The sequence below is a fragment of the Equus asinus genome, chromosome 21 (genome assembly GCF_041296235.1).
Source record: "Equus asinus isolate D_3611 breed Donkey chromosome 21, EquAss-T2T_v2, whole genome shotgun sequence".
Classification (NCBI taxonomy): domain Eukaryota; kingdom Metazoa; phylum Chordata; class Mammalia; order Perissodactyla; family Equidae; genus Equus; species Equus asinus.
The window spans coordinates 18,191,994-18,212,167 of NC_091810.1; the positions used below are offsets into that span (position 1 = coordinate 18,191,994).

Below are 20,174 nucleotides of genomic sequence, written 5' to 3' on the forward strand. Positions count from 1 at the left end.
CCAGAGCTTGGGGGCTAAGGCTATGAATCCCTGGGTCTTAGGACCACCCTGTTATCAATGCCCACAAGCCCACAGGGCTCAGGTCTGCTCCCTGGGCCCAAGCCCTAACTCCGGAAGGGGGTGTGGGCCAGGGACATGTGCATCTGCCGTCCTGTCCCCTTCACAGCCCAGCCCTGCCGGCATCCTCTGGACTCCATCTTCTGTCTGCCTGGGCTGCTCTCTGGAACAATACGAGGGAGGCTGAGGGTGAGGATCGGAGGGTTCCTGTGCAGGGCTGGTCTGAGAAGCCCCTGATGGTGGGGACACAGGCATGTTCATGGGTGTTTATTCCCCTTCAAAATCTCTCTGGGGTTTGGGTTTATCTCTGATGTGTTTACCGCTCCAAAAGCTGCCTTCTGAGGAGTCGCTGCGTGTTAATTTTATATAAGTGGTCTGAGTGGGTATAGGTGGCGGGGGCGGGAGTGGGGGCTGGTGCACGTGGGAGGTGCGTTTACCTGCAAACGTGAACTCCCAGGCATCTGCTCATCCCACCCTTAGCGTCCGCATGGAGGGATCTTGTTCTGACCTGTTAACCTGCGCCTCCCCACCAGCCTGATCTGCACTGAGCCATCCGGCAAACAATTAGGAAGCGCCTACTGTGTGCTGGATCTGTGCTGGCCCTGAGAACCTGGAGAGGAAAAGAATGCAACTCTTTACTCAGGGGGAGGCAGGTCTACGAAGCAGTTTTCAAAGACAAGGAGATATCGGAGCTGGTCCTGGAAGGGCGAGGAGGAGTGCACCTGGCAGGGAGGGGTGGGGCCAGAAGCATGAGACAGCGCTGTCCAGGCGGGCACAGGAGTGGGTGGGAGGTGCTGGGTGGTGTGGTCGGTGATTTCACTGAGGGTCTCTGGGCAGGGGCTTGTGGTGCTCACACAGCCCAGCACCTGGCAGAGAGCACCTGACAGGTGCTTATGAGTGTGTGCCGAATGAGTGAGTGGAGAGAAGGGGAGAGGGAGGGACCTGGAGCGTGGATGAGTAAACTATGGCTCATTCATAGAACGGGATGCACGGAGCAGTTAAAAAGGAACAGACTAGTGCCATTAACATGGACAACCCTGAAAAATTTAATGTTATGTGAGTAAAGCAAGTTACAGAAGAATGTGCACAGCCTCCCTGCGTGAAGTTTTCAACACGCAAAACAGAGCTACACCAACATACGTGAGGTTAAACGACGCGAAATTGACAGTGCTTGACGAGTCTGATGCACAGAAATAGCAGTTGCCTTTGGTTCAGCCTAACTTGAAATTATAAGGGACGGTCCATCTGTAGCATGAAATACTAGTCAGCAATGAAAAGGAGCAAGCTGTTGACACATACAACAACTTGCCTGAGTTGCAGGGGGACGGTGCTGAGTGGAAAGAAGCCAATCTCTAGAGGTTGCGTACTGTTTGGTTCCATTTATATAACATGCTTGAAGTGGCAAATTACGGAGATGGAGAACAGGTTAGTGGTTGCCAGGGCGGGGGGGGGGGGGGGGGGGTGAGGTGACTGTGGCTCTGAAGGGTGGCACAGGGATCGTTGGGCTGAACTCTTGCGTGTCTTGACAGTGGAGGTCAGGAGCATACATATCCGATGCCCTTGCTTAGAGCTAAACACACACACACACACACACACACACACACACACACACAGGAGCGCATGTAAAACTGGTGAGCTCTGAACAAGGTCAGTCTGATTGCATCAGTGTCTGCATCTTGCTGGTCACATTGTGCTAAGCCATGGAGAAGGTGAGCCCCGGGGGAAACTGGATGAAGGATGTGTGACATCTCTCTGTATTATTTCTCATTGCCTGTGACTCTAGAACTATCTCAAGATAAAGAGCTAAACCACCCATACAGGGTAACGATTAATGCCAAATTGAAGGCAGAGTTTCTTTCTGGGACAAGTGGGGGGTTATGCAGATGAGGAGGGACACAAGGGGGGGATTCAGCTTTATCTGTTAGGTTTTACCTCTTAAAAAAGAAACATCTGAAGCAAACGTGACTTCACACTAAGTATAAAGCTGGATGGTCCGTACACAACTGTTTCTTTTATTATCCTCTGTCATGTTTTTATGTTTGAAACAGTTCATAGGTTTCAAAAAGCTGGTCTTGCTTAACTGCTTTCGTCCAACCAGGATTGGGTCTGGGATGCAGGCCTGAGGGGGCCAGGGGAGGCAGAAGGCTTGCTGATGGGGGTTGGGGGGCGGCCGGGGCTGGCACTGGCTCCCCCAGCCCCCAGACCACCAGGCGGCAGCCCTGGGGCCTCCTGTGAGCCACCCCTGCCTCTCTCCGCAGCCCCCCGAGAAGGAGGGCGCCCTGCCTCGGCAGGTGGGCAACAAGACGGAGTGCGGCCTGCTGGGCTTCGTGCTGGACCTGAAGCAGGACTACGAGCCCGTGCGCAGCCAGATGCCAGAGGAGAAGCTGTACAAAGTGTACACCTTCAACTCAGTGCGCAAGTCCATGAGCACCGTCATCAAGCTGCCCGACGAGAGCTTCCGCATGTACAGCAAGGGCGCTTCCGAGATCGTGCTCAAGAAGTAAGTGGCTCCGGGAGCTAGACACCCCCAGGTCACGCAGCCCTGGCCGTCGGGGGGCCCGGGTTGGAGGGGCCACCTGGCACCCAGAGGCGCCAAGAGGACCCTGCCCAGCGTCCCACAGCAGGACCACCTCCACGTCCCCTGGCCTGGTGCTTTTTCTACTATTCCTCAGAGCCCTTCCCTCCCTCCTCCCTTAGTCGCTGGTAGGAAGTTCTACCCATTATCGCTGTTAGATCTCCCTTATTTCACCTACTTTAGCATAGAGTTGGTTGGCGGTAGCCAGTCTCCTCTGACCTCAGGTGCCAGAAATAAGCCTTGAGAATTAAGCAAGTCCCTCCCCTTCTCTGGGCCTCAGTTTCCCCCCTCGTACCTGGAAGAGATTGGTCTAGTCCAGTGGTTCTCAACCCTGGTTACGCATTGGAATCACCCCAGAGAGCTTTTAAAGAACCACTGATTCCTGGACACACTGCACGGGAACCTTGGGGGTGGGGCTTACACATGGATTTTTACTCAGTGCTCCCCAAGCCGATCGAATGTGCAGGCAGCGTCAAGAACCGCTGGCCCACGTTTACAGCTTTGAAAACCATTTTAGCCACGGAACTGTTTTTTTTTTAGATGAAATCTTGTAAATATAAAGCAGATCTTGCTGAATGGCCTGGGCCGATATGGCAAGAAAAAGGCTGCCTGATTCTTTTTGGCTGGTTCTGATTTCATCCCTGCCTGGGGCCCCGTGGCCAGGACCAGTCCTGAAGCATTATGGGAGATGGGCTGGACGGCCACTGGATGACCGGCCACAGCCAGCAGGGCGGAGGGTGAGCTCGAGCCGGGCAGCGGGAGGGTCTCTGGACCCTTGGCCGGACCTCCCCCATCTTCCTCCCGTCCTTCCCCAGGTGCTGCAAAATCCTCAGTGGAGCAGGCGAGCCCCGGGTCTTCCGGCCCCGAGACCGGGACGAGATGGTGAAGAAAGTGATTGAGCCCATGGCCTGCGACGGGCTGCGCACCATCTGCGTGGCCTACCGCGACTTCCCCAGCAGCCCCGAGCCCGACTGGGACAACGAGAATGACATCCTCAACGACCTCACCTGCATCTGTGTGGTGGGCATCGAGGACCCCGTGCGGCCCGAGGTAAGCCTGCTACCAGCAGCCTCGGGGAAGGGGGCGAGGCTGGGAGTCCAGCCTGCTGGGTGACCTGGCATAAGTTGCCTCACCTCTCTGAGCCACATTTCCCTGCAGCACTCCGCCTGCTTCTAAACACTCGGACTCCTAAGACCAGCATAGGCCACCCTTGGCATCAGTCTGCTGAGGACAAAAGGCAGAATGCACGTCCTGCTGGCAGGCGTTACCCCACCATGTGGCAGTCCCAGAGCCATCCACCCAGCCCCCTGGCACTCAATGGACAAGCATGGGGGCTGCCCTGCCTTAGAAGCCTCCTGCCCCATGGGAGCCAGAGTCTCCTAGATTCCAGGGTCCCTGCACAGGAGATGCCCAGGAACAAAGATCACCACACTCAGGAAGCCCCCAAGTGTGGCATCTCACCAGCATTTCGAGTTGTCCCCGTCCGGATGCAGTTTACCCTACCAAGCTCGCCCGTGACCCTGCTGGCAGTCGGCCTTTATCAGGTTTCCAGGGGAACAGAGCTAGAAAGTTAGCTGAAGGCAGAAGGGAAGGGCATGACGGCAGCCCGGCCCCGTAAGGATGGAGGCAGGCCATGTAATAACACACTCATTGGGGTGCTCAGCTCCCCGCAGGTCTCCGGTCTTCTTGAGCTGAATCTGCATCTCGGGAAAGGCAGAGAATTCGGTGCTGGGGTTTGCAGGGGTGGGGCAGGATGGCCGTTGGTGGTTAGTCAGGTTGCCCAGGCTAGAGAGAGGCTATGGGAAGAGGAGAGAGCTGGCTGGAACCCCTACAGCACTGCAGTGGGCAGGCCGAGTGAGTCAGCTTTCCCGTGGCGCCCCAGAGGGCAGAGCCCAGGCACGAGGCATGCCTCAGTACGGCCAGCCTCCCTTCCTCCCAGGACCAACACAGCTGCGGGGCCCAGACCCGGGTCCCCGGCCAGGCCCAGGCTGGGCCCAGATTGACCTTGGCCATGGGATTTGGTGACAATGCCCCTCGGGGCCACCTTCCTCCCCCAGGGGCAAGGCTAGTGTTCCTCACTTGCCCTGACACCCTTCTCTGGAGGTCTCTGGCTGTTCCCTGCTCCTCTGCGAGCCTCAGTTTCCCCCTTTTTAAAGTGTAAGGAGGCAGACAAAACGCTCTCCGAGTTCCTGGCCCCCATGCTGTAAGATTCTGCCTTCCAAAGACCGAGGGAAATTAGAAGGCCGCAGACGGGGACCTTCATGTTTAGGCAGCATGGAGAGGGTCAAGAATGGGACCTCAGGCATCAGACAGACCTGGGATCCCAAGTCCCAGCATTGTTGGCTCTGTGACCTTGGGCCAGTTACATAACCTCTCTGAGCCTCCATTTCCTCATCTGTAGACTGGGGTTAATAATAGTATCATACACACACACACACGCTCTGGGATATTGTGAGGTGTCAGATCATACTTACAAGCAACAGGTAGAGTGTCCGGCATGAGGTAGGTGGCCCATAAATGTAGGTCCCCTTCCTTTATGCTCCTTCCCAATAAATTCATTACCCTGGATCCAGTGACATGTAACAGCCCCTATTACCAAGTCTGGCCGGTGGAAGGTGCTCAGTAAGTGTTTGTGGAATGAGTGAATGAGAATGAATGAGACTTGAACCCCAGTCTTCCAATACCATGCCTGGTGCTCATCTCACACACACACACACACACACACACACACACACACACACACACACATACACACACACAGAGGCGTCCTCACTGCTACCCAGAGCCTAAAACAGCAGAGGCGATTCATGCCCCTGGTGCTTGTCACCACAGCCCATGCACAGTTCCCTGCAGGCTGCGTCTCTCGCTGGACAGACAGGCTGTCTGCTCCGCCTCCCTGTGGGGTGCCTGCTCATTACCAGCTGCTAATGTGTGACCTTTCAGGTGACAAGATGCACGGTGCATGAGGCCAGCCTGGCTCGCCCGTCCTTGCCTTCCCCAGAGCCCCCTCCAGCCCCACGCCCAGAGCTCCTGGCCCTGCACCCTGGAGCCCCTGAGGTGTGGTGGAAGACAGCATCGGACACACACTCTTTTTGGCCATGATCCACAATAACAAGAAATGTATTTTAGGTCATGACTCAGTAAACACACGCTTAACCAAAATAAGAATCTCACAAAGTAATGTGGATTTTTCTCTCTCTGTCTTTACTAAACGCTGGTCCCCACCCCATAAACTGATTTCACAGCCCACTAAAGGGGCACGACTCAAGGTTTGAGCTGCTGGTCTTGTCCTGACCCCTCCCCACACCCCCAATTCGCAGATGAAAACACTGCGGCCGCCGAAACAGGGACAGCGACGTCCTGAAGTCCTGCCGTGAGTGGCTGAGCAAAGCCAGATGAGAGCAGGTTTTCTGCCTTCCTGCCCCGGGACCTCCTCCCGGTGCTGCGAAATGAAAGGGCAAACATTTCTGAGTCAGGAGGGCGAGTGGAGGAGAGGGAGGGCCCGAGGGGGGCTGGGCTGGGTCCCTGACCTCTTCTGGTGACACAGGATCCTGCAGCGAAGCTGGCTTCAGGCACAGACTCCGGGAGGACAGGCAGCCCATTCGCCCTGCGCTGGAGGAAGGGGGCCTGGATCCCAGCCCCAACTCCACCCCTGACAAGCACTTCCCCTCGCTGGCCTCAGTCTCCGCCTCTGTACAACGGGAGGTGGGCCTGGGTGCCCCTCAGGTCCCTTCTAAGCCCTGACGCTCGGAGCCAGCTGCCCAGAAGTTTTGCCCACACTTTCCTTCACTTCCTCCGTCAGCGCATCCGTGTTGGTGACCTTCTCTCTCCCTTGGCACCCCCAGGATGTGGACTTAGAAGCTGTAAGCTGTGCTGGAGACCAGTGACTCACTCGGGTGACACAGCAGTCAAGGGACAGGGATTCTAGTCCCGCCCCTGCCACTCCTTCACAGAGGACCTCAGGCACATCTCTTCCCCAGGCCTCAGTTTCCCCATCTGAACAAAGAGAAAGTTGGACATTCACAAGTGGGGGACACAGCAAGGTTACTGGTGCCACTACTTGAAAGGATAAAAGCTCTGACCTGGCGAGCATCTCCCGGGGGGCAGGGGTGGGCGCAGGGCCAAGCAGGCCGGCAGGTGCGGTTTCCTGTTTGTTCCTTTGTTTTAGGCTGGGCGATCTGTCCACCTGGAGCCAAATTCAAATGATCCAGTGGCACAGACAGGGCAAGGGAGCCCCCAGGCCACCCAGGGCCCCCAGTTCCCACCTCAGAGGCAGCTGCTGTCACCAGTCTCCTGGGTGACCTTTGAGGTGTGTCCGTGTCTACTGAGCATGTTTGTGTGAGGTTCTCCTGGGCAGCTGAGAGGCAGACCAGGGGGAACATCTCGGCCCGGACCACCTCTAGGCACCTACAGGCGTGTTCAGATTCGTTTTCAGCTGCCGCCAGACAGATTGCCTCCTTCGGTTTCCCCATCTGTCAAGGGGGTGAGTCTCACATTGCCCTCCTCCCTTGAGAAGACAAAGGAGAGAGCAGATAAGAGCAGGCTTGACACCCCCGGGGGCACGGTCTCTGAGGCTGGTCAGAGCCGTGAGGACAGAGCCGTGAGGACAGCGCAGCTCGGATTCCCGGGTTATCCGGGGGCGTTGGGAGCCCTCGGAGTCACAGACAACGGCTGTCACCAGAAACAACAGATGTTTAAAAGCCTTTATTTAATGAAAACAGGAAGCACCCATTTCCTGGCTGTTTTTCCTCAGCAAGAAATATCCAGGATAATTTTAGCAAAAGAAGGAATCTTTCATGTTTTAATTTTACGGCCAGTTTATCTACGTGGAAAGCATACCCCAGACCAGCGGCTCTGGGGCTTGAGTCTTAATTGTCTCTGGATCCTCGGCGCCCTGAACAGTTCGAGGGGCGACAGCCGTTTGCCGAGTGGGTGAAGGAGTGAAGAATAAAGCTTGGAGCTAAACTGTGAAGGGTTTGCATGTCGCTGTCCGAACCCATTTCCCGGCTCTGTGTGAAACCATGGGTCCCGGGTCAGGCCTGGAGGGACTTAAGCACAGAGACGTTCCACGAGGCCCCACATTTACCAGGCACCGGCCGTGCGCCAGGCCCTGCGGGCGTTCTGAGCCATCGGCAGACTGCAGCCTCCAGAGCCCTCAGCCTCGGGCCCTCCGGGTCACCCTTCCCACCCTCTCTCCTGTGCAGCCAGGACCACAGGGAAGTAGTCATCTCTGGAGCCCCAGCCTGGGCACAGTACCCGGCACCAGAGCCTCAGTTACTCTTGGCTGAACAGAAGCAGCTCAAACAGCCCCTCCTCCAGGAAGCTCTTATGGATTTCTCCTCCCCATCCACTTCCTTCTAAAGTGACAGCGCCCTCCTGGAGCCCTTTGTATAGACCTTTAGCAAAGACCCTGTCTCCATACAAGAGGACAGGTCTGACCCCGAGTAACTGCTCTCTTATTTGAAAAAATAATGGTTATGTGAAAGGATACGATAGATTCGTTCCACCATGGAGCAGTCAGCCTTAGAGGGAGTGAGCACCCCGTCATCAGAGGCATGCAAGCTGAGACCGGCCGACCATCTGTGGGGAATGCATGGAAGGAGATCCAGGCAGTAATCCTTAGAGGGTCGGAGTCATGACCTAAAGTTCTTTCCGACTACAAGAACTCAAGCATCTTTGAAACCAACATAACCGAAGTTAGTCCTTTTGAAGCAGGAGCCAGATAAAGTATGTGTTCCCAAGATCACCGTGGCTCTTCCCTGTCCTCTGGGACCAGGGACGGCAGGGGCTGCGGCCCTGGTACAGCCGTTGTGAGGACACTAAGTCATGTGAATGGGATCTCAAACACCCCACAGCCCCACTCCCTCTGGCTCCGTGAGAAGAGGCTGTGTTTGCTCGTGTGAGCAGCCCCTGTGGCAGAGGCAGAGGCCTCGCTCACGTGGCCCCGAGCCTGAGTGGGCACCAGAGGGCTCCTCCCAGGGCCTGGAAATGCACCAGAGGAGGCCCATGGTCGGCTCCCCCCGCCCAGCCCTTCAGTGACAGGAGGTCACTCCCTGCCACCACAGAGCAGATCTTAGGGAACTCTGGCAGTGGGAGAGGTCGCCTCCCCTTGACCTGGACCCTGTGCCCACGGCATCTGTTCCTCCCTCCTCCCAAGATCCCAGGACTTTCTTTACAAGCGGTGGATGGAGCCCCTGAAGGAAAGGGGTCACAGGCTGGACGTTAGGCAGGTGGCTGGAGGTCACGGTGGGGACAGACGAAGAGGGGCAAGGCCAGGGGCAGGGAGGCCAGGGAGGGGCTGGTCAGTGACCGCCCCAGGTGTGGTGCTCAGGCTAAAGGGGCAGCAGTGGGTATGGATGGGGTCGGACAAAGGCGATATTTCCTAGGTTGACCCTTGTTCTCAGAATTCCTAAAGGCAGGAGGGGAGCAGCAGGCAGGAGTCGTCCACGGCCGGGTTTGGACCAGCGTTCTGACCCTCTGTGTTCGTTTCCTGGTGCTGCTGTAAGGCAGTGCCACAAACTGGGGGCTGGAAGAACAGAACTGCAATGTCTCCCAGTTCTGGAGGCTGGAGGTGCACGATGGAGGTGTCGGCAGGGGCGGTTCCTTCTGCAGGCTGTGAGGGCGCAGCTGTCGCAGGCCTCTCCCAGCTCCTGGTGGCTCGCTGGCACTCGTCAGCGCTCCTTGTCATGCAGCAGCATCACACAGTCTCGGCTTCATCTTCACGTGGTGTTCTCCTCGTGTGTGTGTGTGTGTGTGTGTGTGTGTGTGTCCAAACTCCCCCCTGTGGGGACACAGTCACCTTGGATGGGGCCCACCCAAATGCCCTCGTCTCAACTTGCTTACCGGGGTAGTGACCCTGTCTCCAAGTGAGGTCACCTTCTGAGGTACTGGGGGTGAGGTGTCAGTGTATCTTTTTGAGGGAACATGGTTTAACCCATAACAGTCCTTAAACTCTCTCGGCAGTGGCTTGGCCGGGCGGCGGGGAGTGTGCTCCCAGGCCCTGAGATGTGCAAGGGGCATGGGGAGCAGGACCCAGCCCCTCCAGGCCTGAGATTCTAGAGGGCTTTGGTCTTTTAACACAACTGGACTTTCTGCCTCTGACATGTCCTCTCCCACTCAAAGACGTTTTGCCGCAAATAGTGCCTTATTATTTTATTATTTGTCACTGCCCCTGGGTAAGAATACTTGTTCAGTTGCTCTGTGTCCAGTCTGGTTTTTGCATCCTAATTGCTGGGCAAACCTGCAGCTCTGCGGGAGACACACACACACACACACACACCCCTGCAGCTCTGCGGGAGACACACACACACACACACACACACACACACACACACACACACACACACAGGCCTTGCTGGCTTCTGATTGGCTGGGTTTGGGCTGGCCTGATTGGCCCAGATGTCAGTCTGTCATTACAGAGCAGGTAGAAGGCAGTCCTTAGTCTCACAGGGAAATTTCAGATCTTACATGAAGCATAATCATTTGCATTTATTCTAAGACAATATCACATTCCGTAAATAAAATGCCCCAAATGCAATGTCCCTGCCCACCCCCCAAAAACCTGAAAATACTCGAACGTGTTTATTGCTGAGTTTGCAGGAAACGTGCAGGTGGATAAAGCAGTGACAAGATCCTGTGCGGTAGGGGAGTGTTCTCTACTCGTGCCTGGGGCCAGATCCGAGGGGTGTTTATTGGGGTCTTTCTCAAAGTCCTTGCCCAAGCCAGGACAGCTAATGGTTTCATCTCAGGATGGACTGTTACAGTTGATAGGTGGTGGCTGCGTGGGACTCTGCAGAGAAGAATTCTAAACCACATCCAGGTTTATTCAGAGGGTGCTGTGATCGATTAACAATGCCTGCCATGGGCACAGGAAGGGAGGAGATGGTCCACGTGCCATCAGTATCTTCTGGTCATCTAGGACCCTTACAGTATTGCTGCCTGTGAACAGGGCTCACTCTGGAGTCCATGAGGGCAGGGAGGACCTGACCAAGGTAGTACCTGTCCCCATGGCTCCTGCCTTCCCACCCAGGTCCCAGAAGCTATCCGCAAGTGCCAGCGGGCAGGCATCACCGTCCGCATGGTCACTGGTGACAACATCAACACGGCCCGGGCCATCGCCATCAAGTGTGGCATCATCCACCCTGGGGAGGACTTCCTGTGCCTTGAGGGCAAGGAGTTCAACCGGAGGATCCGCAACGAGAAGGGAGAGGTACGTGGCCCAGTGCAAAGGGTCCTCAGAGGGATGAGCTTGGACGGGGGCTGGGAGGCACGGGTGCTGCATAATTGTACAGAAACCAGCCAGTGTGCCACTAAGAGCCCAGAGACTCTGGGTGAGTCCTCTCCCTTCTCCGGGCCTCAGTTTCTCTCCCTGACCCCACCAACCCACCTTTCCCAATCCCTCTCCAGATTGAGCAGGAGCGAATCGACAAGATCTGGCCGAAGCTGCGGGTGCTGGCTCGCTCCTCCCCCACGGACAAGCACACCCTGGTCAAAGGTGAGACTCAGCGGGCGAAGGTGGTTCTGAGGCCAGGCACCAGGCCTCTGCCGGCCTCCCTCTCCTGGCACCTGCACCCACACCTGGGGACACCCTCGGCTCGTCCCCTTTGCGGGCCTAGGAGGCCTGCTCGGGGCCACAGTGGAATGAGGAGTCATGAATCTTCTCTCTGGGCTCCACCCCCTGTAGGAAGCAATGGGCCTGCCAATCTAGGTCCAAAACTCATGGCCTGAGGGCTGAATGGGGCCCACAGACACCTTTTATTTGAGTGGTACAACGCATTTTTTTATGTTGAATTTGAATGACGTTACACAGACCCTGCCCTCTCACATTTGACACTGTCTTCACCACTGCTTGTTGTCTGACCCTCAGCCCACTTCATTTATTTATGTTCTCAGTCTGGCCCCGAGCTTGTGAGTTCCAGACGCTTGGTCTGCCTGGTCTCTGGGGCCCCTAACAAGTATCTGTAACCAGGCCCAGGGATGGGCTATCCTGGGACTAGCAACGTGAGAGATGAGGCTGAAAGCCGGCATCCTTCTCCTTCCCCGACTCCCTCCAGGGAGAGGGCACACCCCTCGCTGAGCCCATCCAAGTGGCCAGATGCTGGGCACGTCCAGAGTCACACAGTGGGGACGGTTTCCGGCTGGGGTCATCGTAGGGCATCTTGGATTCCTCTCCCAAAAGTGCTCTCCAGGGACGTTAATGGAGGCAGATCAGGCCTGGGAACAGAAACACAGAACCCCAGAACCACATACCCAAGAACTAGGCCCCAACCTATCCCCGTTTCTCATTCATTCGCTCATTCCTTCGTTCCCTCATTCTCTTGATAAATATTTGCTGAGGATCCACTATGTGCCAGCCCTGGCTCTTGGCAGACGTGGTTCCTCCGTCTTGGGATTCACGGCCCAGGTTCCATCCAGCAGACATTAAATAGGTGGTTTCCCCATGAAGGCAGCACTGGAGGAAGAGAAGGATGACCTGGGCCCTCTGCTGTCCTCAAACATGAGCTGAGGATGGGCGGCAGGTCACAGGCCATCGAAGGTGGGATGGGAGTCCCGGAGAAGGCCTGTGTTTCAGGCAGGGCGGGGAAACTGCCCTAGGAAAGCCCAGAGGCAAGGACTTCCCAGCACCCTGAAGGAGTGGAAAGAAGTTCAGCTGGCTGGGCCAGGACCTTGAGCAAGAGAGGGAGACGGGAGGAGGAGGCCAGCGAGGGAGGAGTGGCCGTCAGATGGTGCAGGGCCCTGAGCGCCAGGCGCGTGACCTGTGCTGTTAGCCGGGTGGGAGCTTGGGAGGGTCTGGAAGGGAGAAGCCTTGTTTAGAAAGCTCCCTCCCTGCTGTGTGGAGAGTGGCCCGGAAACAGAGGGCCTGCCGGGATTGTCCAGCTGTGAGAGGTGACGCCGGGACCGGGGTGGTGACAGGGCAGTGGGCTGGAAGTCGGCAGGTGTGAGGTTTTTGAGTGGGCAGTTGGCTATTAGGAGTCGCAAGAGAAGGGACAGATTTGAGGGAAACTGACCCCCTTGGTTTGGGACTGGCTGAGCTGGAGGCCCTCTGCCATCCAAGTGGAGATGTCCGGAAGACAGCTGGACATCCAAGGAGTCAGGCGTCAGGAGAGAGAGCTGGCCAGGGGTAAAGACGTCAGTGGAGTATGCCGAGGAGGGAGAGCAGAGGATGCGGCTGGAGCCCGGAATCTCCCAGCTGAGTGCTGGGCAGAGGCGGAGCCCTGTCTGCGGGGGGTCGGAGGGTGACCAGGAGCAGTGGTGTCTAGGAAGACAAGGAAGGAGGCCTGCTGAGGAGAGGGGGTAGTCCACAGCATGACCAGCTGCTGAGAGGTCCCGAGAGACAGGCCAGGGATGTGAGCATAGGAGGTGGCCACAGGACGTGACCATTCGTAGCAGGGCTGTGTCAGCGGAGTGGCAGGGCAGGAGGTGGAGGAGACGACACACAGAGAAGGTGCTCCCCCAGCTCCCTTCTCTGTTGGAAGCAGAGGCAGGGCTCTGCAAAGGCCAGGGCCAGCCTGGGGAGCCCCAGAGAAAAAGTTGGCCCCCTCCCTGCCTCGGAGGAGCACCCAGGCTCGCTGAGGGAACCAGCGGGGTCAAAGGCCTCAAAACCAAGTGGACAGAGGTTGGACAGTCTGGGAAGTGGGATGGCTAGGGGAGTGGCCAGGACACTCCCTGAGCCCATGCCTCGGAGCTGGACCTTGCAGAGGGTGGGACTTTGACAGTTGCAAAGAGCTGGGGGAAGAGGGGTGTTAGGGGGTACACTGCCCCAAGTTGGGGACCCTCATTCCACAGGCTGCTGTTTGCCAGGCACAGGACAGGGAGACCCACGCATGGGAGCTACGGTGATCTGATTAGAGTGGGTGGGTGTCCTCAGGGTGTCACAAAGCTTTCCTAGGGAAAGTGGCATGAGACTACAGGTGGGTGACAAGGACAGCTGGCTGAGAGAACAGGTTGTGCAAAGACGGGCAAGCGGGAGCTGGCTTTGCAGGACCGAGGGCCATTTCTGTGGCTAGAGCACAGATTGGGGGTGGCCAGGGGGCAAGAGAAGAGAAGAGAAGAGGACAGGTGAGGCCTGGCCGCAGAGGACTTCAGACTTGTCAGTGGAGCAGAGAATGTGCATGCACATGTCATCCTGAGGCCAGGGCGGGCGGTGAGGGGACGACTCAGCTGGGGAACAGGTTCAGGCTCGGGTGTTAGAGAGAGATCCTGGGCTGCAGTGCAGATTGGAGGGGAGCCTGGGGTTAGTGAGAGGGGGCGTGGAGACGCTGGGGGCAGAGGGGGTGGGGCAGAGAGAAGTGGACAGGTTCCAGGGGAATTTCAGAGCCAGGATCTGCAGGCCTTGGTGATGGATTTGGTGTGCAGAATGAGAGAGAGACATGTCAAGGTTGACACTCAAATTTCTGTCCTGCCCGTGGACATCTCTGCTCGGGACCCCAACTCACACATGTCCAATGATGACATCTTTCACCCGCCCTTTTCTGTTGGTCCCAGCTCAGTGACAAGGGCCACATGTCACCTGTTCATTCTGTTATTTGTTGAAGATTTTATTGAGGATGAACGCCTGGAGAGAGGTCAAAGCCAGAACGGTGGGTCAGGGGTCATTGGCAAATGGCACAGCCCAGGCCTCGTCAGATGTGACTGGACGTCCCACGGAGAGGGTGCTGGGGGAGCAGACGGTGGGGCCCTGGAGTACAGGAAAGGGGGGGGTGATTCTGGCCACAGTGGCCCCCAGTGTGGCCACAGTCTGCAGAGAGCAAAGAGGGTGCTGGAGAGGCAAGCAGGTCCAGACCATGGAGGGCTGAAAGCCAGCACTGGGCTAAGGTGCCCGACGTCCCCTGCAGGAGCTGGGAGCTGTGGGTGAGCCTGGGGCTGGGAAGGACCACAACGGAAGGTCGGGGCAGGGCAGGGCCCAGAGAGGAGGCTGTGCGCAGCCTGGGGTCCTCCTGAGGGTCAGGGCTGGCCCAGGCTGCCCCTGCCCACTGAGTGTCCCGGGGCCCTGAGCACACTCCCACCCACCCCATAGGCATCATCGACAGCACGCACACCGAGCAGCGGCAGGTGGTGGCCGTGACAGGGGATGGCACCAACGACGGACCTGCACTCAAGAAGGCCGACGTGGGCTTCGCCATGGTAGGAGCGGCTCAACAGGGACCTGGGCGGCATCTGGCAGGAGCTTGTAGGCAGGGGGTTGGGGGACATGGACAACACAGCCTTGAGCTGGCGGTGCAGGACCCCCAGTTCACACTCTAGCCCACCTAGAGTCCACTTTAGGTGCCCAGTGCTCTCGAGGCTCAACCTGGCCCTCAGGGTCTGCTGGAAGGCTAAAGGGGGCTCCCTGCAGTAATGGGTCTGGGGGGGGGCCAAAGAGAGGCTTCCTGAGGGCAAAGCGTTGGCCTCAGGGGGGCTGGTCCTGTGAGGAGTAGGGGCGTGTGTCTGTGCCTGTGTCTGTGTGTGTGTGCGCACATGTGCGTGTGTTCCGTGTGGTCTGGCTGTGCTGGCAGTTGGGTGTGGGTATGTGGGGGGTTGTGTAGGACTGAGGATGTATGGGGGCGAGGACAGTGTTGCTAGAGCTGCTCGCCTCCCTGGTCACCCCACCCAGGCTCCTGTCCCCGTCCCCACAGGGCATCGCAGGCACAGATGTGGCCAAGGAGGCCTCGGACATCATCCTGACGGACGACAACTTCAGCAGCATCGTCAAGGCGGTGATGTGGGGCCGCAACGTCTATGACAGCATCTCCAAGTTCCTACAGTTCCAGCTGACGGTCAACGTGGTGGCTGTGATCGTGGCCTTCACGGGCGCCTGCATCACACAGGTGGGTCCTCCGGGGGGTGGGCAGGGCAGGGTGTGCTCCAGGGGCAAGCCTGGGAGAGGGGCATTCCAGGTTGTCGCACCCATCGCTGGAGTGCCTGCCAAGGGCCGGGAGCTGCCTTGCAGACCTCGGGGAGGCGCCAGCCCCATGGATGGAGGAACTGAGGCTCAGAGAGGTGGTGGGGTTTGCCCAAGGTCACCAGCAAGTGGGAGATGCCAGGCTTCACCTCCATGTCTGCCGGCCCTGGGCACAGGCCTGGCCCTTGCCCCAGGAGGCTGGAGAGGCAATCCTTGAGGGAAGGCAGGGCCCCTGGCCATGAAGGGCCATCAGGTGGCCGGGTGGGCATGAGGAGCCAGCGGGGCCCAGGGGCCTTAGTTCTGGCATGGGGTTGTGTTGGGAGAGGCCTGTTTGCTGGGTTCCTGAGGCCAGGTTGGGGCAGCAGGAGGGGGTCAGGGTCTCTGTGTCATTGGGAGAGGCAGGAATCTGTCCAGTCACCATGTCTGGGTCTTGAGCAGCCCCGTACCCTGAGCCCTGTGGAGCCGCCTGGCAGGCCCCGCCATCTCCAGCCTCCCTGCCTCCTCACCCAGCCCCAGGAAGCAGAACTGTGAGGATCCGCATTTGACAGAGGCAGAAACTCAGGTCAGAGGGTAGACTGGCCTTCACCTGCCATTGCTCCCGCAGCCTCCCACCTCCCCCAGAGGCTGACTAGCCTGGCCCAGGGAGGAGACAGGGGGCATTCTGAGGCCGGGATCCTCCCAGCTGCCACGTGGGAAGACAAGCTGCTGCCCACAGGTGCCCCGGAGGCCTGGAGGCCACACTGCCCCAAGCGCTGTGTGGCCCTGGGAATGCCACTCCCCTCTGTCACATTCTGAGCCCTTGGGGATGCACATGGCAGCACTCAGTCCCCCAGCCCTGAGTCAGAGCCCCGGGGTGGCTGGGGGACCTCTGCTCACAAGGACCTTCTCCTGGCCTGTGGGTGAGAGGCTCCCCCTAATGGTGGCTTGGGGACACCCCATGACACTCCCTCTCACAAGGCTTCTTGGAGACCAACTGATGCCAGATGGGGAAACTGAGGTTCTGAGAGGACTATCAGTTTGCCTGAGGTCTTAGACTGAGTTGGTGCCATGGCCATGCAAGCCTTGGTGGAACTGTGGGGGCCCTGACCCTGAGGTGCATGCGATCAGAGAAGGCTGATGGGCAGGAAGAAGCAGTGGGTCATGGGGAGCGTGATGGAGCCAGGGCAGAGGTGGGAGAGACGGCCAGAGGAGGGCTGTGATCGATACCTAGGAGGTGAGTGGGTGTACGGGGTGCAGGCAGAGGGGGCCTCAGGAGCCACACTGAGAGAGGACCGAGGGGCGAGGAACAGCTCGATTCAGGCTATTGGGCTGACAGAGTCTGTGGGCTTCCTGGAGGAGGTATGCCATCAGGAGATGAGGCTAGAGCCAGAGGGGGAGGTCTGGGTTGGAGAGGGGGTTTGGGGGGAAAAGTCGGCACTTGCAGCCAGGGAGACAGGTAGGGAGAGGACAGCAGGACCAAAGAAGGGACCACGGGCGGCACAGATCTAGAAGGCAGAGGAAGAGGAGCCCTGAGGGAGATGGAGAGAGGAGGAGGGGACCAGGAGAGTGGCGAGGTAGTGAGATGAGGCTGGAAGATGCATCCCTCCACCGTGACAAGGAAGGCATGGGTGACCTTGAAGAGAGGCATTTGGGGGGTGTGCACAGGCCAGCATCTGGCTGCGGAGGACAAGGCATGCGAGGGTGGGCGGAAGGAGGAGGACAAATGGACTCAGCAACTTTGGGCAGTGTAGACCACGTGATGTGACTGTGCACAGAACAATATCAATGTGCGACCCCAGTCTCAGCCAGAGGGCGGTGTGGAAGGATCCACAGCAGAATGCGGACGGTGGGAACCTGGAAGTGCTGAGATCGTGGATGGGTTTTGGCTGCTCCTGCCATTCCATACTTGCTCAGATTTTCTACCAAGAAAATATATTATTTTTGGAATCGTAGGTACACACAATAATTGCTTAGGGTAAAGCGACCGTACGAAGTAAAGAGAAATTGGGTAACAGTGAAAGGGGAGGTGGTCACGGGCTTGTCTGTGGGACAGGACAGACCTGAGCCATTGAGAGTTGAGGGGAGGGGCAGGGAGGCGGAGGAGACCGGGTCTGGGCTGGAGACGGTGGCGGAGGTCTTGGCCTTAGCCAGGAGGGGAGACGGTCCACAGAGGCTGGAGGGAGGAGGGAAGATGGCGGGACGGGGCTAAATTTACGGGAGGCAGGAAGCTGGTGTCCACTGGGCCTGGGGATTCCATTTTCTCCCTGGGGGAGAAGACAGGGCTGAGGTGGCAGGTCTGGGCTGTTCAGGGATGGCCTAGCGGACCTGCACGGGAGCCCAGGGCACAGGTCAGCCGAGGGCAGACCACTGGGCAGAGCCGGCCCCAAGGCTCCAGCAGGAAGGTGCTGCGACCCCAGCGATGAGCCCCACGCCGGCACTTGGAGCAGCAGGTGGGGCCGGCCTCCTCCCTGACAGCCCTGTCCACGGCCGCTGTCCCCAGGACTCCCCTCTGAAGGCCGTGCAGATGCTCTGGGTGAACCTCATCATGGACACGTTCGCCTCACTGGCACTGGCCACCGAGCCGCCCACCGAGACGCTGCTTCTGAGGAAGCCTTACGGGCGCAACAAGCCCCTCATCTCTCGGACCATGATGAAGAACATCCTGGGCCACGCCGTCTACCAGCTCACCCTCATCTTCACCCTGCTCTTTGTGGGTGAGTCCCCCACCCCGTCCAGTGGGGACACCATGGCCCGGACCTAACATTCTGAATTCACATCCGCCCTCCTGTTTGCCAGTGGGTCCAGGGAGGTCCAGTTAGTTGCTTAAGGTCACACAGCAAGTCTTGGGCAGAGCCAGGCCCTGTCCCAGGTCTGGCCAACCCCAAAGCCAGGGCTTTTTCCACTCCAGACACAGCATATGCCATGCAAGGCAGTGCCCAGGTGCTGACTAATGCCCACACCAGCCCCGCGGGGCCTGCGGCTCTGGGGAAGTGAGTGGCCCCTTCTCCAACCCATCCCGCACCTCCTCCTTGCCCATGGAAGGCATCCTCGCCGAGGCTTGCTGGGGGCAGCGCCACAGTCCAGCCTCCCTGCCGACTGTTCTACAGCACTTCGTGTAGGCTGCCTGCTGGTCTCCTACCCACTCCCTGAGGCAGGCACCTGTGCCACCTCCCCACCTTACAGTACCACGAGGTCACTGAGGCTGGAGGGGTGAGGTGACTTGCCCGAGGGCACGCAGCTGGTCTGAGGAGAAGCCCAGTGAAGGACAAGGTCTGTCTGGGGCTAAGACTGGCCTGGTTTCCATGGATGCCTCACAGATGATCCAGGCAAAGCCTACCCCCAGGTCATGGATGAGGAAACCAAGGCCCAGAGAAAGGAAGGGCTGGCCCACAGTCACACAGCGAGTCAGGGCCCACTCTGAGTCCCCAACCTGGGCAGACTCCCTCCACATGAGCCTCTTTGAGCTGGGCTTTCAATGCCAACGAGCACGTGCCCTCAAAGTCCAGAGTACGGATGGGGGTGGGGCGTGGACCCTGTTTCATAAATGCTGATGGTGATGGGTTGGCAGGACTGTTGTAAAGATTATCGTGAAAAGCTTTAGAGGAAGCCACATGAATGCAAAACTAGGAGAGACTCGAGAGAGAGCTGTCAGGCAGGGGAGATGGAGGGAGGGCGGGCTCCCGGTTTACACCCTGGCTTCCCCACTCGAGCACCTACTGTCTGTGGGCTTGGGCTCAGCAAGACGCCTCACACTCAGAAAACCCCACTATCCCTCTGGCACCAGCTTACGCAGCTTTGCAGAAGGCTGCAGGACGGCACCAGGCATGCCATCCGCGGGGGTCCACACAGCAGCCCGGGCGGCTGCCCCCCACCACGTGACAGCTGAGGTGTAAGGGAATGGGGCCGCACGGGTGTGTCCAGAGCTACCTGGCCTGGAAGCCCCAAACTCCAATGGGAATTGAGATGTCTCGTAACAGCCCCATGAGCTTCCGGAGGTGTCAGCAAGGGACACGCTCAGTCACGAGCATCAGCACTCCTGGGGGAGCCCAAAGCCCTGGCCCCCCAGGCGTCCTAGTTCACGCCTAGTCCGCCTAGTCCAGGCGAGTTTGCCAACCAGGGGTCACTTTGTATAAGCAGTGTCGCCAGCAGGCGTGCCACCTTATCAGATTTCCACAGAAAAAGTGGAAAACAGTCCTCCCGAGGTTTTTCTCCCTAAAGGAGAAAGCGTTTGGTTACCCCGTCGCTCCCACTCACAGCCACCCCACAGCACAGGCCCACCCTGCCCCCTGTGTCCAGGGGCACCTCCGTGTCTGGGTGACCCACCTGGCTGCTCAGAAGAGGCCCCCCGCGAGGCCGGGCGTCTCCCAGGCCACGGCCCTCAGCCGAGCGCCCGCTCTCTCGGCTTGGCAGGCGAGAAGATGTTCCAGATCGACAGCGGGAGGAACGCGCCCCTGCACTCGCCGCCCTCGGAGCACTACACCATCATCTTCAACACCTTCGTCATGATGCAGCTCTTCAACGAGGTCAACGCCCGCAAGATCCACGGCGAGCGCAACGTCTTTGACGGCATCTTCCGGAACCCCATCTTCTGCGCCATCGTGCTGGGCACCTTTGCCATCCAGGTAGCCAGGCCCCCACTCTGACCCGGCCGGGGCGGGCCGTGGGCAGCCGGAGCCCCTCCCC

General features: G+C 58.5%; 1 protein-coding gene and 1 long non-coding RNA gene across 13 annotated transcripts in view; one reads left to right on the forward strand and one right to left on the reverse strand.

Moving 5' to 3' along the window:
* The window catches only part of ATP2B2 (ATPase plasma membrane Ca2+ transporting 2), a 354,925-nt gene that overhangs the window by 320,730 nt on the left and 14,021 nt on the right, over positions 1-20,174 (forward strand). For all 12 annotated transcript variants that reach the window (XM_044755363.2, XM_070492453.1, XM_070492452.1 and 9 more), the window contains 8 exons: positions 2,316-2,557; positions 3,448-3,682; positions 10,662-10,841; positions 11,039-11,126; positions 14,649-14,755; positions 15,247-15,438; positions 17,992-18,205; positions 19,902-20,113. In XM_044755363.2, the coding sequence (XP_044611298.1) occupies positions 2,316-2,557; positions 3,448-3,682; positions 10,662-10,841; positions 11,039-11,126; positions 14,649-14,755; positions 15,247-15,438; positions 17,992-18,205; positions 19,902-20,113 (1,470 nt within the window). The remainder of the gene's footprint in view (positions 1-2,315; positions 2,558-3,447; positions 3,683-10,661; positions 10,842-11,038; positions 11,127-14,648; positions 14,756-15,246; positions 15,439-17,991; positions 18,206-19,901; positions 20,114-20,174) is intronic.
* LOC139041388 (uncharacterized) lies at positions 5,816-6,482 on the reverse strand. The gene is made up of 2 exons (XR_011496448.1): positions 6,163-6,482; positions 5,816-6,074 (listed from the first exon to the last, which is right to left on the reverse strand). It is a non-coding gene; the product is annotated as an uncharacterized lncRNA (long non-coding RNA).